Source organism: Camarhynchus parvulus, chromosome 3, assembly GCF_901933205.1.
Source record: "Camarhynchus parvulus chromosome 3, STF_HiC, whole genome shotgun sequence".
Classification (NCBI taxonomy): Eukaryota; Metazoa; Chordata; class Aves; order Passeriformes; family Thraupidae; genus Camarhynchus; species Camarhynchus parvulus.
Genome location: NC_044573.1, coordinates 66,577,802 through 66,595,781, shown reverse-complemented (window position 1 = coordinate 66,595,781; position 17,980 = coordinate 66,577,802). Strand labels below are relative to the sequence as shown.

The 17,980-nt window shown below is 41.1% G+C and overlaps 1 protein-coding gene across 1 annotated transcript in view; it reads right to left on the bottom strand.

The window, feature by feature from the left end:
• The window catches only part of LAMA4 (laminin subunit alpha 4), a 98,386-nt gene that overhangs the window by 63,366 nt on the left and 17,040 nt on the right, over window positions 1-17,980 (bottom strand). Inside the window, exons 2-3 of the mRNA XM_030944595.1 lie at window positions 13,129-13,230; window positions 3,332-3,456 (exon numbers count right to left, since the gene is read on the bottom strand). Coding sequence (XP_030800455.1) covers window positions 3,332-3,456; window positions 13,129-13,230 — 227 coding nt within the window. The remainder of the gene's footprint in view (window positions 1-3,331; window positions 3,457-13,128; window positions 13,231-17,980) is intronic.

The window sequence follows — 17,980 nt, the reverse complement described above, 5'->3', positions numbered from 1 at the left end:
TTAAATACATTTACAGGAAAAAAGAGATACAGTCCTAAGATGTTTCTAGTTAGTTTGCAATATGTGTGAATAAATTTCTGCCAGCACTAGAATGCAATCAGAGTAGTGAGTGGCAGCAGTTTCCAGCTGCAGGCCCATGGTTGCTAAAACACAGCTCCTCAGTCATATGGTGCTGGGCAGCTGTGGCTGGGTTGCATCCATTTCACACAGGACAAGAGACTCAGAGCGGTGGGAAAGTGCATGATCCATGCACTGCTTGTTCCAGGAACAAACAGCATTGAAAGCTGATGAGAATTCCCGCATATTTTCAGTTCCTGCCAGTGTTTCTCAACTGGTTGAACAACCAGAGGCAAAAAATCTGTCTGGATCTTTGCTGTCTCAAAATATTTGGTGTAACCAGAAAGAACATAAAGTGAAATTCTTCTCACAGAATTTACAAATTAACTGCTGTGTGGCTTTTACAAGAACGTGTTGAGAGAGTCACAATAGTTTGGCAGGCTTCCTCTCCTTTAACCAAGTCTAATTCCTTCACGTAGTTGCGAAAACCACATTGTGGATCTAAGTTATGAAGTAGGACTGAAATCTTCCTCAAGTTTTATACTTTTTGTGAACTTTTAGGGGGAAAAAAGGCTTTATAATTCTCTTGCGTTTGAAAAGAAGTAACATCTGCTGGACTGTGAAACAACCTCCATCCTCCTTTTTTTGTTCCAAGGAGATGACATTACACTTCATGTGTAATGTCCAAAAGTTACTCCAAAAGTTCCCAGGATAGAAGATATGAAGACAGCCTGGTCAGAAAATCTAGCGACACTGCTGAATTCCTGGAAAAAATACCTATCTGGTGAATCTGTCAGTTTACAGATTAGGTATTCTATTTCCAAAGTAAAACAGGGTAAAAAACAACATCCTTTGGATGTTTTTTAAGCCATTTAATGCTTCTCTCCTTCTGGTAGAGTTATTGTTTTGTCTTATTCTTTATATGTAGTAGGATTAATGAAGGAAAATTGAAAAAAAATCCAACTAATAAAGAACATTTTTTCTTTGAATTTAGTTAAGCTTTGGTAAAGCTTAATGTTGCTCAATTTTTTTTTTTGCCTGTTCCAGCCCCAGCTGAAGACTATTTCTGTGGTCAGGTCTGTCTCATGCAAGAAGCTGAACAGGCAATTTCTGCGCATTATTTAAATAGGGGTATGAGGCAACTTGGGATGGGGCGTTCCTTTAATTACTACCTTCAGGACTTTTCTGAGGGAAAACCAAGGAAGCAAAGTGGATTTTTACTGACGTAGTTTCAAAGGGGAGACAATTCATGGAACATAGAATATTCTGAGATGAAGGGACCCTTGAGGCTCATCAAGTCCAAGCCATGTATTGATGCTAATATTGAGGCATCTGCATTCAGGTTTCTTGCAACATTTGTTCTCCCTTCCCAACCCCATGCTGCTGAGTTTTGGGTTTGGGGTTTCCTTCTCCCTAGTGGTCTGGAACAGCAGGGGCATATTGTCCCTAGCTAAGGAGCATGTTGAAACTGGGAATGCTCCTTGGCCTCTGCTGCCATCTCCCACAGCACTGGCAGAGAAAGGCTGTAGCCATAGTCCCTGCTGGCCCCACTGCCCTGAGCCCTGCTCAGTGGCCGGGTGGACCATCCAGCTCCCTGCTCTCAGGGAGCACCTCTGCAGAGCCTTTGGGCTGCAACATAGGGCAGGGTCTGGGTGAATGCAGACCCAGTCACCCTGCGTCAAATCGAGCTGTAGGGAGCACAGACCAGACCTTGCCTCGCTAACCTTGCTTGGTAGAGCCTGAGGCTCATGTGGAAGTACCTCAGGCATGTGCAGCCCAGGTTGTGGCTCAGAGAACAGCTTCTTACACCAAAGTGGCTGCTCTGTGCCCAACAGGTTACAAAAGCCACTTCGCCAAGAAAAAAACACTGCTCCTGACTGTTGTATTTCTAATTTTTCAGGCATTACAGCTGCTACTGAAACTGGAAGGAATAGTTTGCTTCGTCTGTGAGCTTGTTCACTCCTAAGCCTTTCTACATGTGAGCAAAGCCAGGTTCTTCCACTGTCTCTGGAGGATTTTCTCTGTAATCCAGGCAAAGCTGAAGTTTTTCAACAAACACTGGCTCACTGCAAAAGCCAAGAAGGGATCTGAGGGAATTTGGCCAGAGTGATTTTGTTCCTTTGCCAGTTTGAGCCCTGAGAAGCTGAGCAAAATGGAGCTCATCCCACATTAAGGTTGTGTGAGTAATCCTATAGCAACAGCAAACAAATACCGTAAGGATGAAATTCCGTTTGCTGTGACGTCCTGCCAAAAGCAGGATGGAAAACAACACAAGAGGAATAGCTAGCTCCCTGAAAACCAGCATCAGCCTCTTGGCAACTATTTACTAGCATCTCCCTGTGGTGGGATTCACATAGATACCTCTCTCCCAGAGCATGAGTCTGGGCAAGAGGAAGCTGATAATTTCTTTCAGCTGCATTACTGACATGCCACTAATTGTTTCTAATGGCTGGTTTTGGCTTGTAGTCTTCTTTTTCTTTTCCTTTCCTTTCCTTTCCTTTCCTTTCCTTTCCTTTCCTTTCCTTTCCTTTCCTTTCCTTTCCTTTCCTTTCCTTTCCTTTCCTTTCCTTTCCTTTCCTTTCCTTTCCTTTCCTTTCCTTTCCTTTCCTTTCCTTTCCTTTCCTTTCCTTTCCTTTCCTTTTTTTTCTGAAGACACAAAGCACACAACATCTGGAGTTCTTTGACTTGGTTTTGGTTTTCTGTCAGGCTTCAGAGTTTCTTACCCAAAAGTAGCTGGGCATCAGTTGAAGGGGTACTGTAACTGTCACAGGATGTTTCAGCACTTTGAACTGTTACTGTGCTAACCAGATCCAGCTGCTGTAGACTCTGGGGACTGCAAACTCAGGCTTTTTTTTTGTTTGGTTTTACCCTTCAGGTGACATGGATTGAACTTTCTGTCTGCTTTTTTTTTTTTTCTGTCTCAACCACATAAATCTCAGATGCCACCTTTCTTGAGAATTGTTCTTTAAGGGATTTTAAAAAGCAACCACACAACTGAATAATCTCTTCTACATAAAAGGGTGAACTTGAACTTTCTCATTCTCCTCCCTCTTGGTAAGAATTGGTATGAGCATTTAAAGATATTTTACACCTTCTAAATGAAATGCTGTTTCCTGTGGTTGTAAACATGAGCAGCTGTTAGTCCTCTTATTTACCCCTGTGTTTGCTAAGGGCAGCAGCCTTTGTCTCCTGCATTCAGGAAGGGATGCTGGCCCCACCTTGGAAAGGGCTAAATGCAAGCCAAATGGAAGAGAAGCAAAGAGTCTTTACATACTTGGCAAGTGCTGGCAGGGGGCAGGGGCAGGGCTGGCAGAAGGTGGGCACTCCCCTGACAGCGTCGCCAATGAAGCCATCGGGACACTGCTCGCAGTGCTGTCCTGTTGTGTTCCTCTGGCAGTCCTGCAGTGCAAGGAGACAGAATGGTGAAAGTTAAATGGAGGTGCTGCCTAATTCAGGAAAAGATCACTTAGCTAAGACCTGGCCAAGTGGAAGAGTGGCTGATGCCACACCTTGACCTTGCAAGGTATCGACAGATTTGGGCAAGCAAGTTAACACAACTGCAAATAAAAGTACTATAAGTGATTACAGTGACCAGCAGCAAGGGTTGACAAGGTGCTGTACAGGACAAAACAGACATATGAGGCTGGAAGGTGCTGGAGCAGAAGTGTCAGAGCTACTCAGGTGTAGCTGCCAACCCTGTTTTGAACTGCATGTGCCAAAAGGGAAAAATCCCCTTTAATGACTCCAAAACTAAAGAAAAGGTATCTGCTGGTAAATATTGTCAACAACTCTAGCCAAGACACAGGCTTCAGCAAGACTGCTTCTGGAAAAGAGCATAGGGAGCTGTCTCACCAAGCTACTTTAGAAGAGTAGGAAGGATACAGAGAGGGTTTCCATTCTTGCCACTGTGCAAGGAGTTTTGTAGTGTCCCTGAATAAGAACTCTCCCATTACAGCAATTTGTATGGACACAGTACAGATGTGAGCAGCTATGCCAGGCTTGAGACAGCAAGGAAATAGATCCATGGCAGACATATGTGGAGAACTACTCTATCAGTGCATATTTGCTATAGGTTTGGGCTAGCTTCCTTGATTCTTTCCTCTTCTGAGCTAATACCATGGATCGTGGAAACTGCATACTGACAAATTGGATTCCCATCCGTGAGAAGATGACAATGTCTATAATAAAGAAAAAGGCCTCTGAGTATATGAATAAGCATCAACTGATTCAGGAATTCCTGTTTCACTATCTGCTGAATAATGGTGCAATTAAGCAAGGGGAATCAGAGGATATAATCTATGATGACTTCCACAAAAAATCAACTAAGTTGACAGGATACTTGAAAAAAGTTTTTTTTTTTTGCAAAAGGAAAGCTGACAGAGGGTAGGAAATTAGGGTAGGATATAACAGTAACTTTTCAGTGTGGGAAGAGTCACTGTTCAGATCACCACCTAAGCCTTGGTGCTGATATGAGTTTTGTTCAGTATTCACCAGTGTCTTACAGAGACAGAAAATGTAGGGCTGCTCAGCTGGGACAGAAAGGCAGGAGGGTGTGCTTGTGTTATGTATAATTCAAACGTTTGTAAATAAGTTTGAATGCAATACAGTAGTTCACCCAAATTCTGCAATACAAGAACTGAGGGACACTGACTATAAAATGTGCTTCCCTACACAGAACATAGACTGCTGCTACTTTTTGCCAGGAGGTGAGAGTACTTGCAGAGACAAAAAGGGATTCCTTAGACAAATTAAGGGGCAGCAGGTTTATAAACGGGTATTTTAAGAACTCAAGAGGTATGTACCTTGTGACACTAATACAGCAGTTGTGGCTGATGGTGGAGTATGAAACTGAGACTTCAGAAATGGGAACCAGTCTAGGCTCTCTCCTAGCCTGGACCTCCATTGCCTCTGCTGGAGATCATACGTGGCCTGCAGAAAAATCCAGTGGGGCCCTGCATGGGACCTCTTGTGCTACCTGCCCCAGGAGCTGGGAACTGATAGGGAAGATGTGGGGGGTTAGGATGGCTGGGATATCTTCAACAGCCCTGAGGTGGGGTGAGGGAGCTCAGCCAACCAACTGTTCACCTGCAGCAGCCCCTGCAGATTTGACACTCACTTTCTTCTCCAAACATGGTGTGTTCTTTGGAGAAAGAGTATGAGAAGAGAGGAATGTGATTAGGGAAGACACTTAATGAAAATAAATAGTTAAGCTTCACTTGCCCAGGCATTCCTAAATTAGTTTTGTACCCTCATGCTGTAACTTTGATTTAGTGGCAGAATTTTGTACTGGTGACATTGATGTTTTTGGTTTTGCTTGTGAAAACACATCTGTTTTTTTTTTTTTTTACCCTTATATATACCTTTTTTTTTTACCCTTATATTTTTTTACCCTTTTTTTTTACCCTCAAATATTCCTTATTTGAATTCCATAAAGGATCCCCAATTAGGACTCATTATTTATGGGATCAGATCCATTTTGATTCTAGAAGACTTTGCTTGTCTTGCTTCCAGCATACTTTATAGTCTTAGAGAACCCATTGCCCAGAAATTATTCTTTGTGCGAGGCTGTCATTTGGCCAGACAACTCTACAGCAAGTAGAATGTGACAAGAAAAAGGGAAAAAAGTAAATTTTTAATCCACAGATCTTTAACTAGATTAGCCATTAGTAGTTTTAGAGCTAAAGGTGGTTTTACTTAGTCATATTTGCTGTAAGGAATAAAATATTTATTATATGGAAAACTAGAAGGTTATTTTAATTAAGAGCCTCTAAAATGAGAGAACACTAGGAGAAAGTTTCAATAGGAGGAAGGGGAGGAGGAGGAAAGAAGTGCACTAACCATGGGGCATGGGGTGAGAGCCAGAAGGCTAATACAGTTTTAAAGATATTTTTCGTTTGTCATTATCCAATGAAAAAATGATGTTAGTGTACCACCAGGGAGACAGGAGAGTGTGGGCACTGAGCACTTGAAGTGCTTGAGCCACTCTGTGTCTGAAGCACTGGCAGAGGCCTTGGGTGTTTGGTTGTAGCCTGCGCTGTGTTTGATCAATTCACTTCACCTTGTTTGTCCTCAGCTCACAACACATGGGTATTAACAGAGTAAATCTGCTACTGCTTTCCAAGGCTCAAATACAACTGCAATGAACAGAGCAGGACAGCAAATGTTGCTCCTCAAATCTGCACTTTTGTATCTAAACTGAAGGAAAGTTAAAAAGGGGTGTCTTACCACAGATACCCCATTATCTGAGTGTGCATTTGTGGTTTTTCTCTGGTTAGTGATTATGTAAAAATGACTTTATCTTATTTAGCAAGACAGATCTTCTGTGTGCCATATTTTTACAATGATAGGAAAGGTGTCTTTATATTTTATGTTCCATTATTTTGCATCTATAACTAAACTGATGAGTCCATTAAGCCCAAGAGACCTATCTGAAGGCAGGAGAACACCCTCCCTGCAGCTCATGGGTGATTCTCAGCACTGGGTGACACTGGTGTGCTAGTTTGAGAAAAGTGTTTTGTTTCTCCGTGGATCATTTTGAGTGGATCATCAGTAGCAGCCTGGCTTCTAAAGGCTTCTAGATGAGTCTACAGCATGAAATCACTCATCCTTCAGTACACCAGGAGCTTGTCTGATGACAGAGTAGATGGATTGTATTTGCCTGTGTAAGAAAATGTCTTAGCTGGACCTACTACTCCTCTCTGGCACTCTCACTGAATGCCAGCCATCAGTGTGAGCATTTTTACCTGGCTCTTACTGTAACTAGTAGTGCACACATGAAAACAACATGAAATGAGGCTATGAGTGGGTGTGGGGGTGTGTGGGGTTACTTGGAAATGATTGTCAGCACTGAGCCCCTAGACCCATTTGATTGGAAGTAAATCTGGAACTACCACAGAACACTTCATGTGATGCAGTTCTTCTCAGTACATACATTTGTGCGGGAATAATAATGAAAAGTTTGTTGTTTCTCTTCAGGCAATAGTGCTAGGACAAGTTTCCCAGCGCAAGACAAGCATGCTTGTGTAAATTAATATAACTGAAAAACTGAGGCATGAATCTGCCCCAACTTCACTTAGGAACCTGAACTTGCTAGAAAAGAATTCATTCTGATGGTCTTCAAAGGCATCAGCTTCATTAAATTTGCCATTTATGCAATTTTAGGGAAATCACTTCATCTGAGGGATAACAAAGTGCAATTTAGGCAGTCTGTATCTTCTCCATAGGAAATAGGTAGCAGATTGGTTTTCTGTGTACCTCTTAAATTTGAAGAAAGACAAGACCTGCCACAGAGTGGTGCAGAGCACCTGTTGGACCCCTAATGCTGGATGGCATGGAGACACTCCAGGGGCAATCAAAAGTTAATACTCAGCCCTGCCTCTCGTAAGTTAGTACAACAACCCCACCCACCTCTCCAAAACCACAAATAAAATCCCCCAAAATAACAGGGTCTTAAATATTGTCTGTGAAATCTGGAAAGGTCCTCCAACTTTGACAATCTTACTACTTTGGAGATGAAAACAGTTATTGCTGCAATGTATTAGGAATTGTCTGTTTGTTTACCTTTTCCCTCCCTTATTACTTGTCCTTCTGAGAGATGGTCTTTTACCAACTGTTAATGCAGGAGATTGCACAAGGATAAATAAATTATATAGGTAAAAAGATGCAGGTGGCTTACATGGCTGTGCAGTCTGTATTTGGAGGTAGATTTAGACTTCCCCTCATATATGCTCTCACATCTGAGATTACAGAACTGCATAGCATGGTCCCTGCCAGCACACCAGAATTTGTTGCTATTCCAAAATAATAGTAATAAAACCAGAGTGCATCATAATGACTTGAAAGCCAAGAGTTGTACATGTTTTATATTTTCCATCTCTGAGGTTTAGGGTTTCAAGCTTTCTCTCTCCAGCCATTGTGGGTTAGATGCAGTATTAGTTTTCAGAATTTCATATGGAAGAAGGAGATGAGGCACTTAAAGTAAACACAAAGTATTGTGCAATTTTTCACTAAAGAAACCTGTCTAAGTAAAAAAAAAAGAAAAAAGAAATAGCTACATAACTAATTTCCTGATGTGGTTTGGGTCAAAATACCCCCTCTATGTCAAAATTTTGATTTATAGACCTTGTCCTGTATTAGTGAAGTGGGAGCTGATGCCTTGCCAAAGGCACCTGGCCCAGTACTTTCTCAGCCCATCACTTGGTGTAGCTAACTGTGACAAATGTGGCTGAGAACGTGGGAGAGCAGCAGCAGCCCCTCCTTGCAGTCCTGGCCTGATTTCCTTCATGGAACTGGCGGTGCAGGAGAGGAAACAAAATTCTCACACACTGGGGATCACTCTTGCATGTTTTCAACAGTGAACTGGGTAGGATAACAAATACTAACTTTAAACATAGCTAAGAGGGAGGAAGATATCTATACCTGAGAAAATATGTTGACTAAACACTAATGTTTTTGACAATCACTGCATACCAACACTGCATTCTGGTCAGATTTTCAAACGTATGTCACCAATGCTGTATAGATATCTGCAGCCCATCTTTGCAGAGAAGCAGTGAGCTATAAGCAGCAAGGCTCTATGTGAAGGCAGAAGTACCTAACGAGCTGGGGAGCTTTGCTGGCTCCCTACTGCTTTTTGCTCATTCTTGATGGATGGTTGTAGATCCACTGGCAGCTCTCCAGACCAGCCTTGGCAACCATGTGGAACATATTATCCTCTTGGGCAGAACTGCCAAATCTGTTCCAACCTTTCCACTCAGCTGTAAACCCAAATGCTTAAACACAAATCACTTACATGACAATATGCTCTATTGTAAAAAATTCCATAAAAGGCTGGAAAGGATACCGGTGGATTTATCCTCTCCACTGTTAGGATAATTTGGTCTTTCTTGTTCCAAAATGGTCACATTTATGTGTTTATTTATTTATTTCCTTATGAGTATTTGGATACCTTATTTAAAGGCCTATCAAATATATGGAACAGAAATGATAACAAACCACGTAGAGATTTCTAGGGAGACAGCAAGAAATTTGCCTTCACCTTCTGCTATAATGCTTTCTCCAGACTTCTACTCTGTGTTTTCATGCATCAAGGAAGATCTAATCTCCATTAACAGTAGACACCTCATGTGAGACACTGATAACTCAGTCTTACAAAAATATTGCCTGGATAAACACCTTGGTATTTTTAAAGAGCTTTCTGCCTTTCAATCCATTTTTTTGTGTTCTTTTGGAGTCATTGCCATAATATATTGCAGTCACTTCAAGCAACTTGTTTTCCTAGACTGTGCAATCAAATTTTTAAGTATGGTAAAGCCCTGCGAATTGTACTACTTGCACAATCCTATGCAAGTGTGACAGTTTATGGCTTTAGAAAAGCTGTTTCACTTCCATATGCCACTCTTTTCAGAGCTGGCCATCACAGCCTCTCTGATGATCAGTCATTTGAACACCACTCCCATGTCTGAATTTTGAAGTGTCGAGCCCTCGGTGGAGATGCTCTAAAGAAATAAGTCAGCTGTAGGTTGTTGGTAGGGTGTGGCCTGGGGGATGGTGCAGGAGGTAAAACGTTCCCTTCATATCTTCCTATCTTACTAGCAGCAAGACATGATGGGCTTTATGGAGGGGAAGTGCACATCCCTGGGCCTACAGATGGCTACTTGAATCTCTTGCAGTTTCACCCAGTTAACATCACATATATGCTCGTTTCCAAAATCAAAAGCTAGAGCCTGAAAAGGGAGTTAATTTTCTTCTCATAGACAGGATTGAGAAAATTATGTTAAAAATCCAGAGTCCAAGGTCAGCACAATGAGTTGCTGTTTCTTCCCCTACTGGCCTTACATGCATCACCAGATAGTGTCCTTGAAATGAAGCATTATTTGACATCTCTCTTTTAATATATCATTACTAGAGCTTACACTGTGCTGGCTATTCTTCTTCTAACACCTGGGTGGTTTTCTATCCTAACAAAATGGACTGTGTGTCTCTTCAATTTTAGTCACAGGGTCATATGACTGATTTCTGTACCAATTTTATGTGGACATCTATGCAAGGAAGGCCCTGTCTGCAATAATTTCTTCTGTCTGGTTACCTAAGGAGATTGTTGCTTCATTGACTGTGTCATTCAATAAGCTTTTAATGACTCGTGGATTTCATTTGCACTCTATGAATAAGCTGAGAGAAGTTTTGAAACAGAACCTCAAGATATATATGTCAGCAGAAATTAAAGATATGAGCACTCTACCTTAAGGCATCATTAAAAAGAGTTTAATTTCATTTGATTTTGAATTTAGGGCACAGGCCAATGAAAATTTCATTAATTTGTATGCTGTGGGAACTACATTTGCCAAATTGATTTGAGGGATTCGCATAATATGATGGCCTCAGACCATCATATGGGGCCCAACCCTTTATTTTCATCCCTTTTGAAGCAGAGTACTTTTTCCTTTTCTTACTGTCTTGTCTATTTATTCAGGTCTTACAGCTTAGTTATTACTTAGTCTATTAAAAAATATCTGCCAACCAAACACAGTGTTATTATTGCTTTCATGTTATTGTAGCTTCCAATATTGTTAGCAGAATTAATTTTGAAAAGTGATGGCTTTTTTAATGTCCAAATCATTCCATTATGTTGATAAACATGGAGATATAGAAAACTTTTACTTTGGGGAAGATCAGTTCTTCTAAAGATCTGCTGCTAAAGATGGTTTGTATCTGTGGCTCAAGGTTAAGGTAAGATGGGGTTATGGTGGAGAGTCCATATGTGATAAAACTTTGGAATGCTGTTGTATCTTGGAAGCAGGGAGATAGCAAGTTCATAATCATAGAAATAGAGGATGACAACAATAATAATGTGGGATAAATACAGATTTATCCCTCAGCTCATTAAAAACTAACTGAATGCGGGAAATCTTGTCTAACTACCAGGTATGGTGGTTTCCACTGCAAGACTGGTTGGAGTAGGTGGCCTTAAAATTTGAGAATAGGGAGAATGGTGAGCTCTCCATACCACATGGTCCTATCTCTTCACAGCAACTCCCAGATATAGAGGTATTGACTCATTTCTGCCCCAGCAGGCTTTGCCCAGATCTGTACATGTCCTTCTCCAGCTCTTGGGTTAGGCTGCTTTGTCCACTGATTCTAATACAAGTCACATTACCAAACATCAAGTCACTTTTTCCTAAATTGAATTAATTAATTAATCTAATGCGCTTCTTCCTGCTGTAATTCAAGTTATGTCTTTCTCTCTCTAAGTTTTTCTTCTCCTGGGCTTTCTCAGTCGCATTTTGCTGTTTACCAATTTCATTAGTCTCCCAAACTTCTCCAGAAATTTCTGAATCTTCAGGAAGGTCCTGTTACTGCAGTCCCTATGGGCATCTCTGGTTCTGGTTTATGCTCCTCTTTAAACCCCCTTTTCATTCTGCACTTTTCCTCTACCTTTCACATTTATTTCACTTAAACCTTTTCACTTTTTATTCAGAAATAAATGATCTGAGCTTGGTGGCTTTTAAAATCCTTCAGATAAGCTATCAAAAGGCAATTTGAACTCAAAGAGTAAACTAGGGTTTAGCTTTTAGTTTTATTCCTTACTACGTAGCTGGTTCCAAGAGAAGAAACACCAATCAGGAATGCACATTTACTTTCAAATAATTTCTTCCTGATACTGTAAATTTTCTGGTTTTGTTTGTTTGTTTGTCTTGAACCCTAGACTTCAGCCATATTTTTGTAGAAGACAGGAAACAGCTCTTCTGTTTTGTTTGTAACCTGAGGATATAATCATTTCCTAACTCAAATATTCTACTCCAGAAGCTCTCTGGTGACCAGAGTTATCAGAAGCAGACGTGTGATGAGCTATCTTGTTCCCAAGACTTCCATCAGAAATTTCCCCTTGGCATCACTGTCACTTGACATTGTCACGAAGGGGACCATGATCCCATGAGCCAAAAGCCTTGTGCATGTGAAAGAGAATAGCTGGGAATGCCTGGCAGTCTAAAACCACTTTTGAAAATTTAATATTAAAAAGTAAGCCAATATGTGTTCTGCAAAAATCAGCCAATTCTAAGCACATTACAATGGCCAAGCCATAGTAATTTTTCCTGTGCTGAACAGCTGCACAGTCTTCTTCCCACAGAAATAAAAATGGTAGGAAATATGCCATGGAACTTGACTTGATGTATTTGAATAACTGAAAACTTGATAGTGGTTGCAACAAAGCAAAGTATGTGAATATTATGAGTCCATTTTATGAAGAGATAAACTGAGGGCAAAGGTTTATGACTTGTCAAAAGTAACACATGGCAGAGCAAGGGTTTCTGGGCTCTTACAAGCTATACTCTTTACAAGCCTGCAAAGAGTGTACTAGTGCCTGGTTCTTGCTATGTGGTTTAAACAGTATCAGCTTCCATCATTTTTTTTAGTGTATTAGTGCCCTAATTGCCCGCTAGTAGTTGGGATTAGTTTTACTGGGCTGATTTTTGCACTGGAGCTACAAATGTTTGACTACTATTACTAACACACAGCTTTCTGTATGAGGTGATTCTGAGTCAGATTGAACATATGGGAAATTGTAACAGTACCTTGGAATTCAACACACTCTTCCCCTGGTGTATTGTTTCAACCTTCTTATGTTGTTCCTTGGCAGGAGGAGACTGCCATGCAGCTGAATTGCTCTGGGTAACACATATATATACACTCATAGGGTCACTCACCATTGTAAATTGTTTATATTATACACAGCACTGTATTCATAAAGGGGAGAAAGAAATGTGTTTGAATTTATACAATTATTTTCTCCAGAGGTATACAAAACTCTTTCCATATTTCTGATGGACTGAAAAATTTTCCACATGCTAACTGTCACAAATTCTGCATGAGGGAAGTGTTTTGAATCTGCAGAGATAATTTAAGTGAGAATTAATTTTGGCCAGGATAATTTATTATGGTATTGATCTTGGCCCTACTTATGATCCTTCTTCAGTAACAAGCTCCTGTGGTACAGACACTGCTTTTGCATTATATTGAAACTGAGCATCGGTATGAAAAGTCAGACAATCAGAGAACAGAGGAATTCCTTACCACACAGATTCCAGATCCATCAAGGCATCTGTTTGCATTACCATTACAGTTGCAAGGAGAGCATTTTCCTGAGCTGGTACGATAAAATCCTTCTTGGCATCTCTGCAATGAGACAAAAAAAGTATTTCCTATGCATATGTAGCTGGAGAATTAGGTTTGGTGAGAGGAGAGGAAAGCAAGGCTACAGCCTTCAGGTCTCCCCAGAGCACACTGCAGAACCCCACCATAGCAGACCACACACACACTGCTGAACTTGAGTCTGTTCTTTCACTCTCTGTCCTGGTGCTTGGTTTTTTGCCTTAGAGTGTTAAAGCTGTCAGCATTCCTGCCTGTGTCCTGTCCCTGACAAGCTCTGGGTGTGGAGCTGGCAGATTCTTACTGCATGTTGTACTAGAGGATGAGTTAACCAGAAACCATAATCCTTATTTGGTAAAGAAGGTGTATTTATAGGAAAGAAAGGAATAGCTTTCACTGAAGAGAAGAAAAGAAAGAAAAGAAAGAAAAAAGAAAAGAAAAGAAAAGAAAAGAAAAGAAAAGAAAAGAAAAGAAAAGAAAAGAAAAGAAAAGAAAAGAAAAGAAAAGAAAAGAAAAGAAAAGAAAAGAAAAGAAAAAAAAGAAAAGAGAAAATTTACTTTACATCAAAGCTTTTATGAGATTTGGATGAATAACCTATGGGAAACAAACATACTTACAAAGATCAATGTCCTTTTGAATAAATGTGTGGCTTTGCCTGTTTATCTAATTTAGTAATCTTGATAATTTACCAGAGCTTACCAAAATGAAGGAGATCTTCTTTTGAATAATAATTAAAGCAATAATATAAGGAATCAGAAACACAAAGCTGTTAAGATGCCTTTCAAAGACTGAAAAATAAGAAGAAAATTAAAGTGGATAATTTTTATTGTGTTGTGTATAAATTCTTGTTCTTCACTGAGGAACTTTTCCCTCATTATGCAAAGCTGGTGAGATGTTCACAGGCTGACCTCATCAGCAAACTCTGTTATCTCAGGTACCCTGTGTCACCCTGCTCACCCTGTCCAGTCTCCCTGTGTCACATGTATTATGCTAGATTAATGAATTTTTGAATCCTAAATATCTCACTCTTGTCTAAGTCTTGCAACATTGTTGCAGAGTTGATATAAAGACACTGGCATATAATTGAGCACTCCAAAAATTATTCGCCACACCAGTGATTTGCCAACAGTGATGTTTCTGCTATCACTTACAAACAGCATCCCTGAGATGGCTGTCAGAGCTTAAGGTATGCCAGATTTTCTTGGAATATTTGCTGGGGCTCTCTGTACAGAACTTTTTGTATTCTGTGGGTCTTGAGGTCACCTACCCTTGAAAAAAGTGGGAAAAGTGTAAAGTTCAAATAACTCAGAAGGGTGTGTGTCTCGCATTTGTATCAGCTAAGAGGTTTCTTATTGTATTACACTGATCAAATCAGGATTAGCTTTCCTTTGTATCTTCCTAGTCCTTATTTTCCTGGGTTGCTCTCAAATCAAGGATGAGGTATTTTTCTGCACTGTGGAGAAAAATAGCTTAGGACCTGTAGTTTCTCATGCCCAGGTAAGCTATGGCAGAACAGCGGGTATGCAGTACAAATGCAGACCCACACAGTGACCCATACATCCCCTAGCTGCAGAAACTGGCCTGTGAGCAGCAGTGCCAAATGTCCCTGCTGGTGGCTGGGGCTAGCCAGCCCTGGCACCATGCTGTGGCCTTGTCACTCCTGGGACCTGCACTCACATGTCTGCATCAGGCTGTAGTTACAGCTGGGGAGCTCTGGGTAGCAAGAGCCAGAAATCCTGAGTCTTGGCTGCGTGTTAACTTCCATTCCCAAGTGTGGCTAGGTCCAGCCAGACAAGCTGCTCACTTAGAAAACAACATCTTAGGAGATGACTAACAGCAGGCTTTAAAAATGAGGTTTAGAAATTAATCATTAGTCCCATCTTATCCCAGAGAGCTCTGAGAAGTGGAGATGAACATAAATGGAAAACTCAGTTGCCTTTACCATTCTTGTGTACAGAATTTTATCTGGTTTCTTTTGGAAACACTTTCTTTGATAATAGCTCCTAGGAGGCAAAGTCTTCAGACCACAGACTCTTTGGGACAGCAGAAATGCTTGTTTCTTTCAGTTATTTAGTCTTTGCCCAGCGGTAGGACTGGCTCCCGCCAGACTAAGGATTGCAGCTCAGTGATTACACCACACACTGTGGAAGGGAGACAGTTTCTAAATTGAAAACAGATTCTTGTCCCAATGTCTGCCTTTGCAAGATTTCTTTCCACCCATACAGATCTAAAGCTTGTTATATTCTCTGATGAACAGAGCTGGTGGGTGGTCCTAGCTGTGCTCCTCTAGTGTCTGCCCAAAAGCTTTCTTGGTTTTGCAGGTCTAAGCAGAAGGATTTTTACTTATGATAGTGAATATGGACAATGGAAATGTAGGAATGCTTGTAAAGATGTCTATGAAAATCCTTTATTCGGCCATAATGATAATCTCATTTATACTTCAACTGATAGTATGTATGCCCGCACTGCAGCCACAAGAGAGCTTCCATCCTGTCCACACACCCAGCAGTAAGAAGTTAGTGCAGGTCCGTGTTACATTGTTCGTTTTAGCTTAAGGGCAAGGGCTGCACAGACTTTGCTAAGGTCCACTGGGAACCAGTTCACTTCCTATTATTAGCAGACACACTTCTGAGCTCCTTAAGACATCTGCCTCAAGTCTGGGTCCCTTTATTTTCATTGTCAGAGCCCCACTTCAAAATGAGATGTGGGGAAGTCATCTGGGTATTTTTTTTCATAGCCTTTTCCCTCTATGGTATTCAATTAATCACAAAAAACTTGGAAGGTGCTGATGCTTGCTATTTTAAAACAGTACTTTAAACCATGGGTTGCATCAATGTAAACCAGAAATGGGATATTGACAATCAATGATATGAGGGACAAGGGAATGAAGGGAAAATGGGATCCAGACTTCCTTTGGGTTCTGAAGTTTTCTCAGGCATTCTCAATTATTCTGATATACTTTTGTTGCTCCTTGCCCTACTAGTGATAATGGAGTGATTGGTTGGTTGTTCCAGAGCTTGAGCCAACATCATATTTATAAAAAGAAGTGTCAGAGTGTTGAGCTAATTGAGGGATTCAAATTGCTGAATGTTCTGGAAGCACAAAATTATTGCACAGAAAGCAGAAACAGGACTGGAACAAAATGGAAATACCCTCCCTGCAAAATAGTTATGTAGGCAATTGAGTGAGGAACATTTCCGTCCACTGTCTGTTTCTGAATGGTGAAGACAATTAGAAGGCCAAAATGTTAGGTCTGCATTAGCAATTATGTCTTCACAATTATTAGATATTTTTTTTCCCTGAGGGACAAAGTTTGTTCCAGTTCAAGTTGAAAAGTCCAATCAAATCTTGGCCTTGCTGATCTTCTGAAAAATTTCTGCACCCGTGGGGCATTTATTCCCCTGCTCCCGCCCTGCATCTGGATTGAATGATTGCATTACTTAAAAACAAGATCCAGCTGCATGCTGAAAGAGCTGGGTAGCTTGTAGTAATTTTCTGCTTCTTCAGACCTTTCTGCTGGTCTGGGTGCAAGATAGGACTGGAGATGGAAGACAATTCACATAAACAGAGTATGAATTTACTCCCATATTATATTCAAGCAGTTCCATCAATTTCATTGTAGATGTTCCTGATCTGCACCTGCAAACTGAGGGCAGAACTAGGTCCCCCATTCCTTCTCTGCTGCCAGCTCACAGGAGTGCTGCAGCTGTGCTGGGGTGGCTGTTTGCTCTGAACCTGCCTCTTCTAGTTTGCTTTCCCCAAAAGAAGAGTGTTGTGCTGGTAACACACACAGAGCCTTCTCTGTGGTCACATCTGCACTGGCCAGCTGAAGAAAGGCAAGGTGTAGTTTCAGGCCTTGATCTTGCTCCTTGTCAGACTCTGATTTTCCTCCCAATAAACAGGCCCAGCTCAGGACATGGCATCTGTTAGGATGTGCTCCCAAGAGGCAGTTTTTATAGGGCTACCCTTCTCTGGGCAAACACAGGGGATGTTTCAGCACATGGACACAGGCTGTGTTATCCTGTTTGACTAGGAAGTCCCAGCACTGCTTTATTCTGTACTTCAGATGTAGCCATTGACTTTCTCATCTAAAAGTAAGAAAACATGGCATGTATCTTTAATTAGTAATGGAAATTGTGACTTGTGAGTATATAAACACACAAAGGCTCTCTTCCACGATAAAAGGCTCCCTTGGATCTGCACCAGTGCTTGTTATTTACAGAGTTTCCTCCCAAGTGCTGAGGTACACAAAAGCATGTGCATTCAGGGTTAAATGGTCTGCATTTATAGACATTTATAGACATTTCAGCTTGTGTTACATCCATGATACTATTTTCAGTCTTGGACCAGGAATCCCATCACATCTGGTCCAAAACAAGCCCAGAAGAAAAAGATGGTGCTGTCCTCCAGGACCATTGTGAAAGAGGAAACAGCTGGTGCACGTGGGGAACTGAATTTAAGGAAGAGCACTCAAAGTGACTGCCATTGCACATCAGCTGCCAAGTCACTTCTAAGTTTAGTGCCAGTAGAACCTTGTTTGCAGCTCCCAGCAGTGTTATGGTTTTTGCTGCTAGAGAGAGAGTCCAAAGGTGTGCTTCCTTCCAGGTCTGAGAAGGATCCTCAGGGAGCTACAAGGATGTTCAGGCATGAGGCAAAGGTCAAACATTATGGTGTTACTTGGTAGAGTCTCACTACTGGAGAGAAAGGTCTGGTCAGGATATTAAAAGTGAATGCAATCTGGGCACAGCTGAGCCTGATGAACTCACGGCCTTATGAT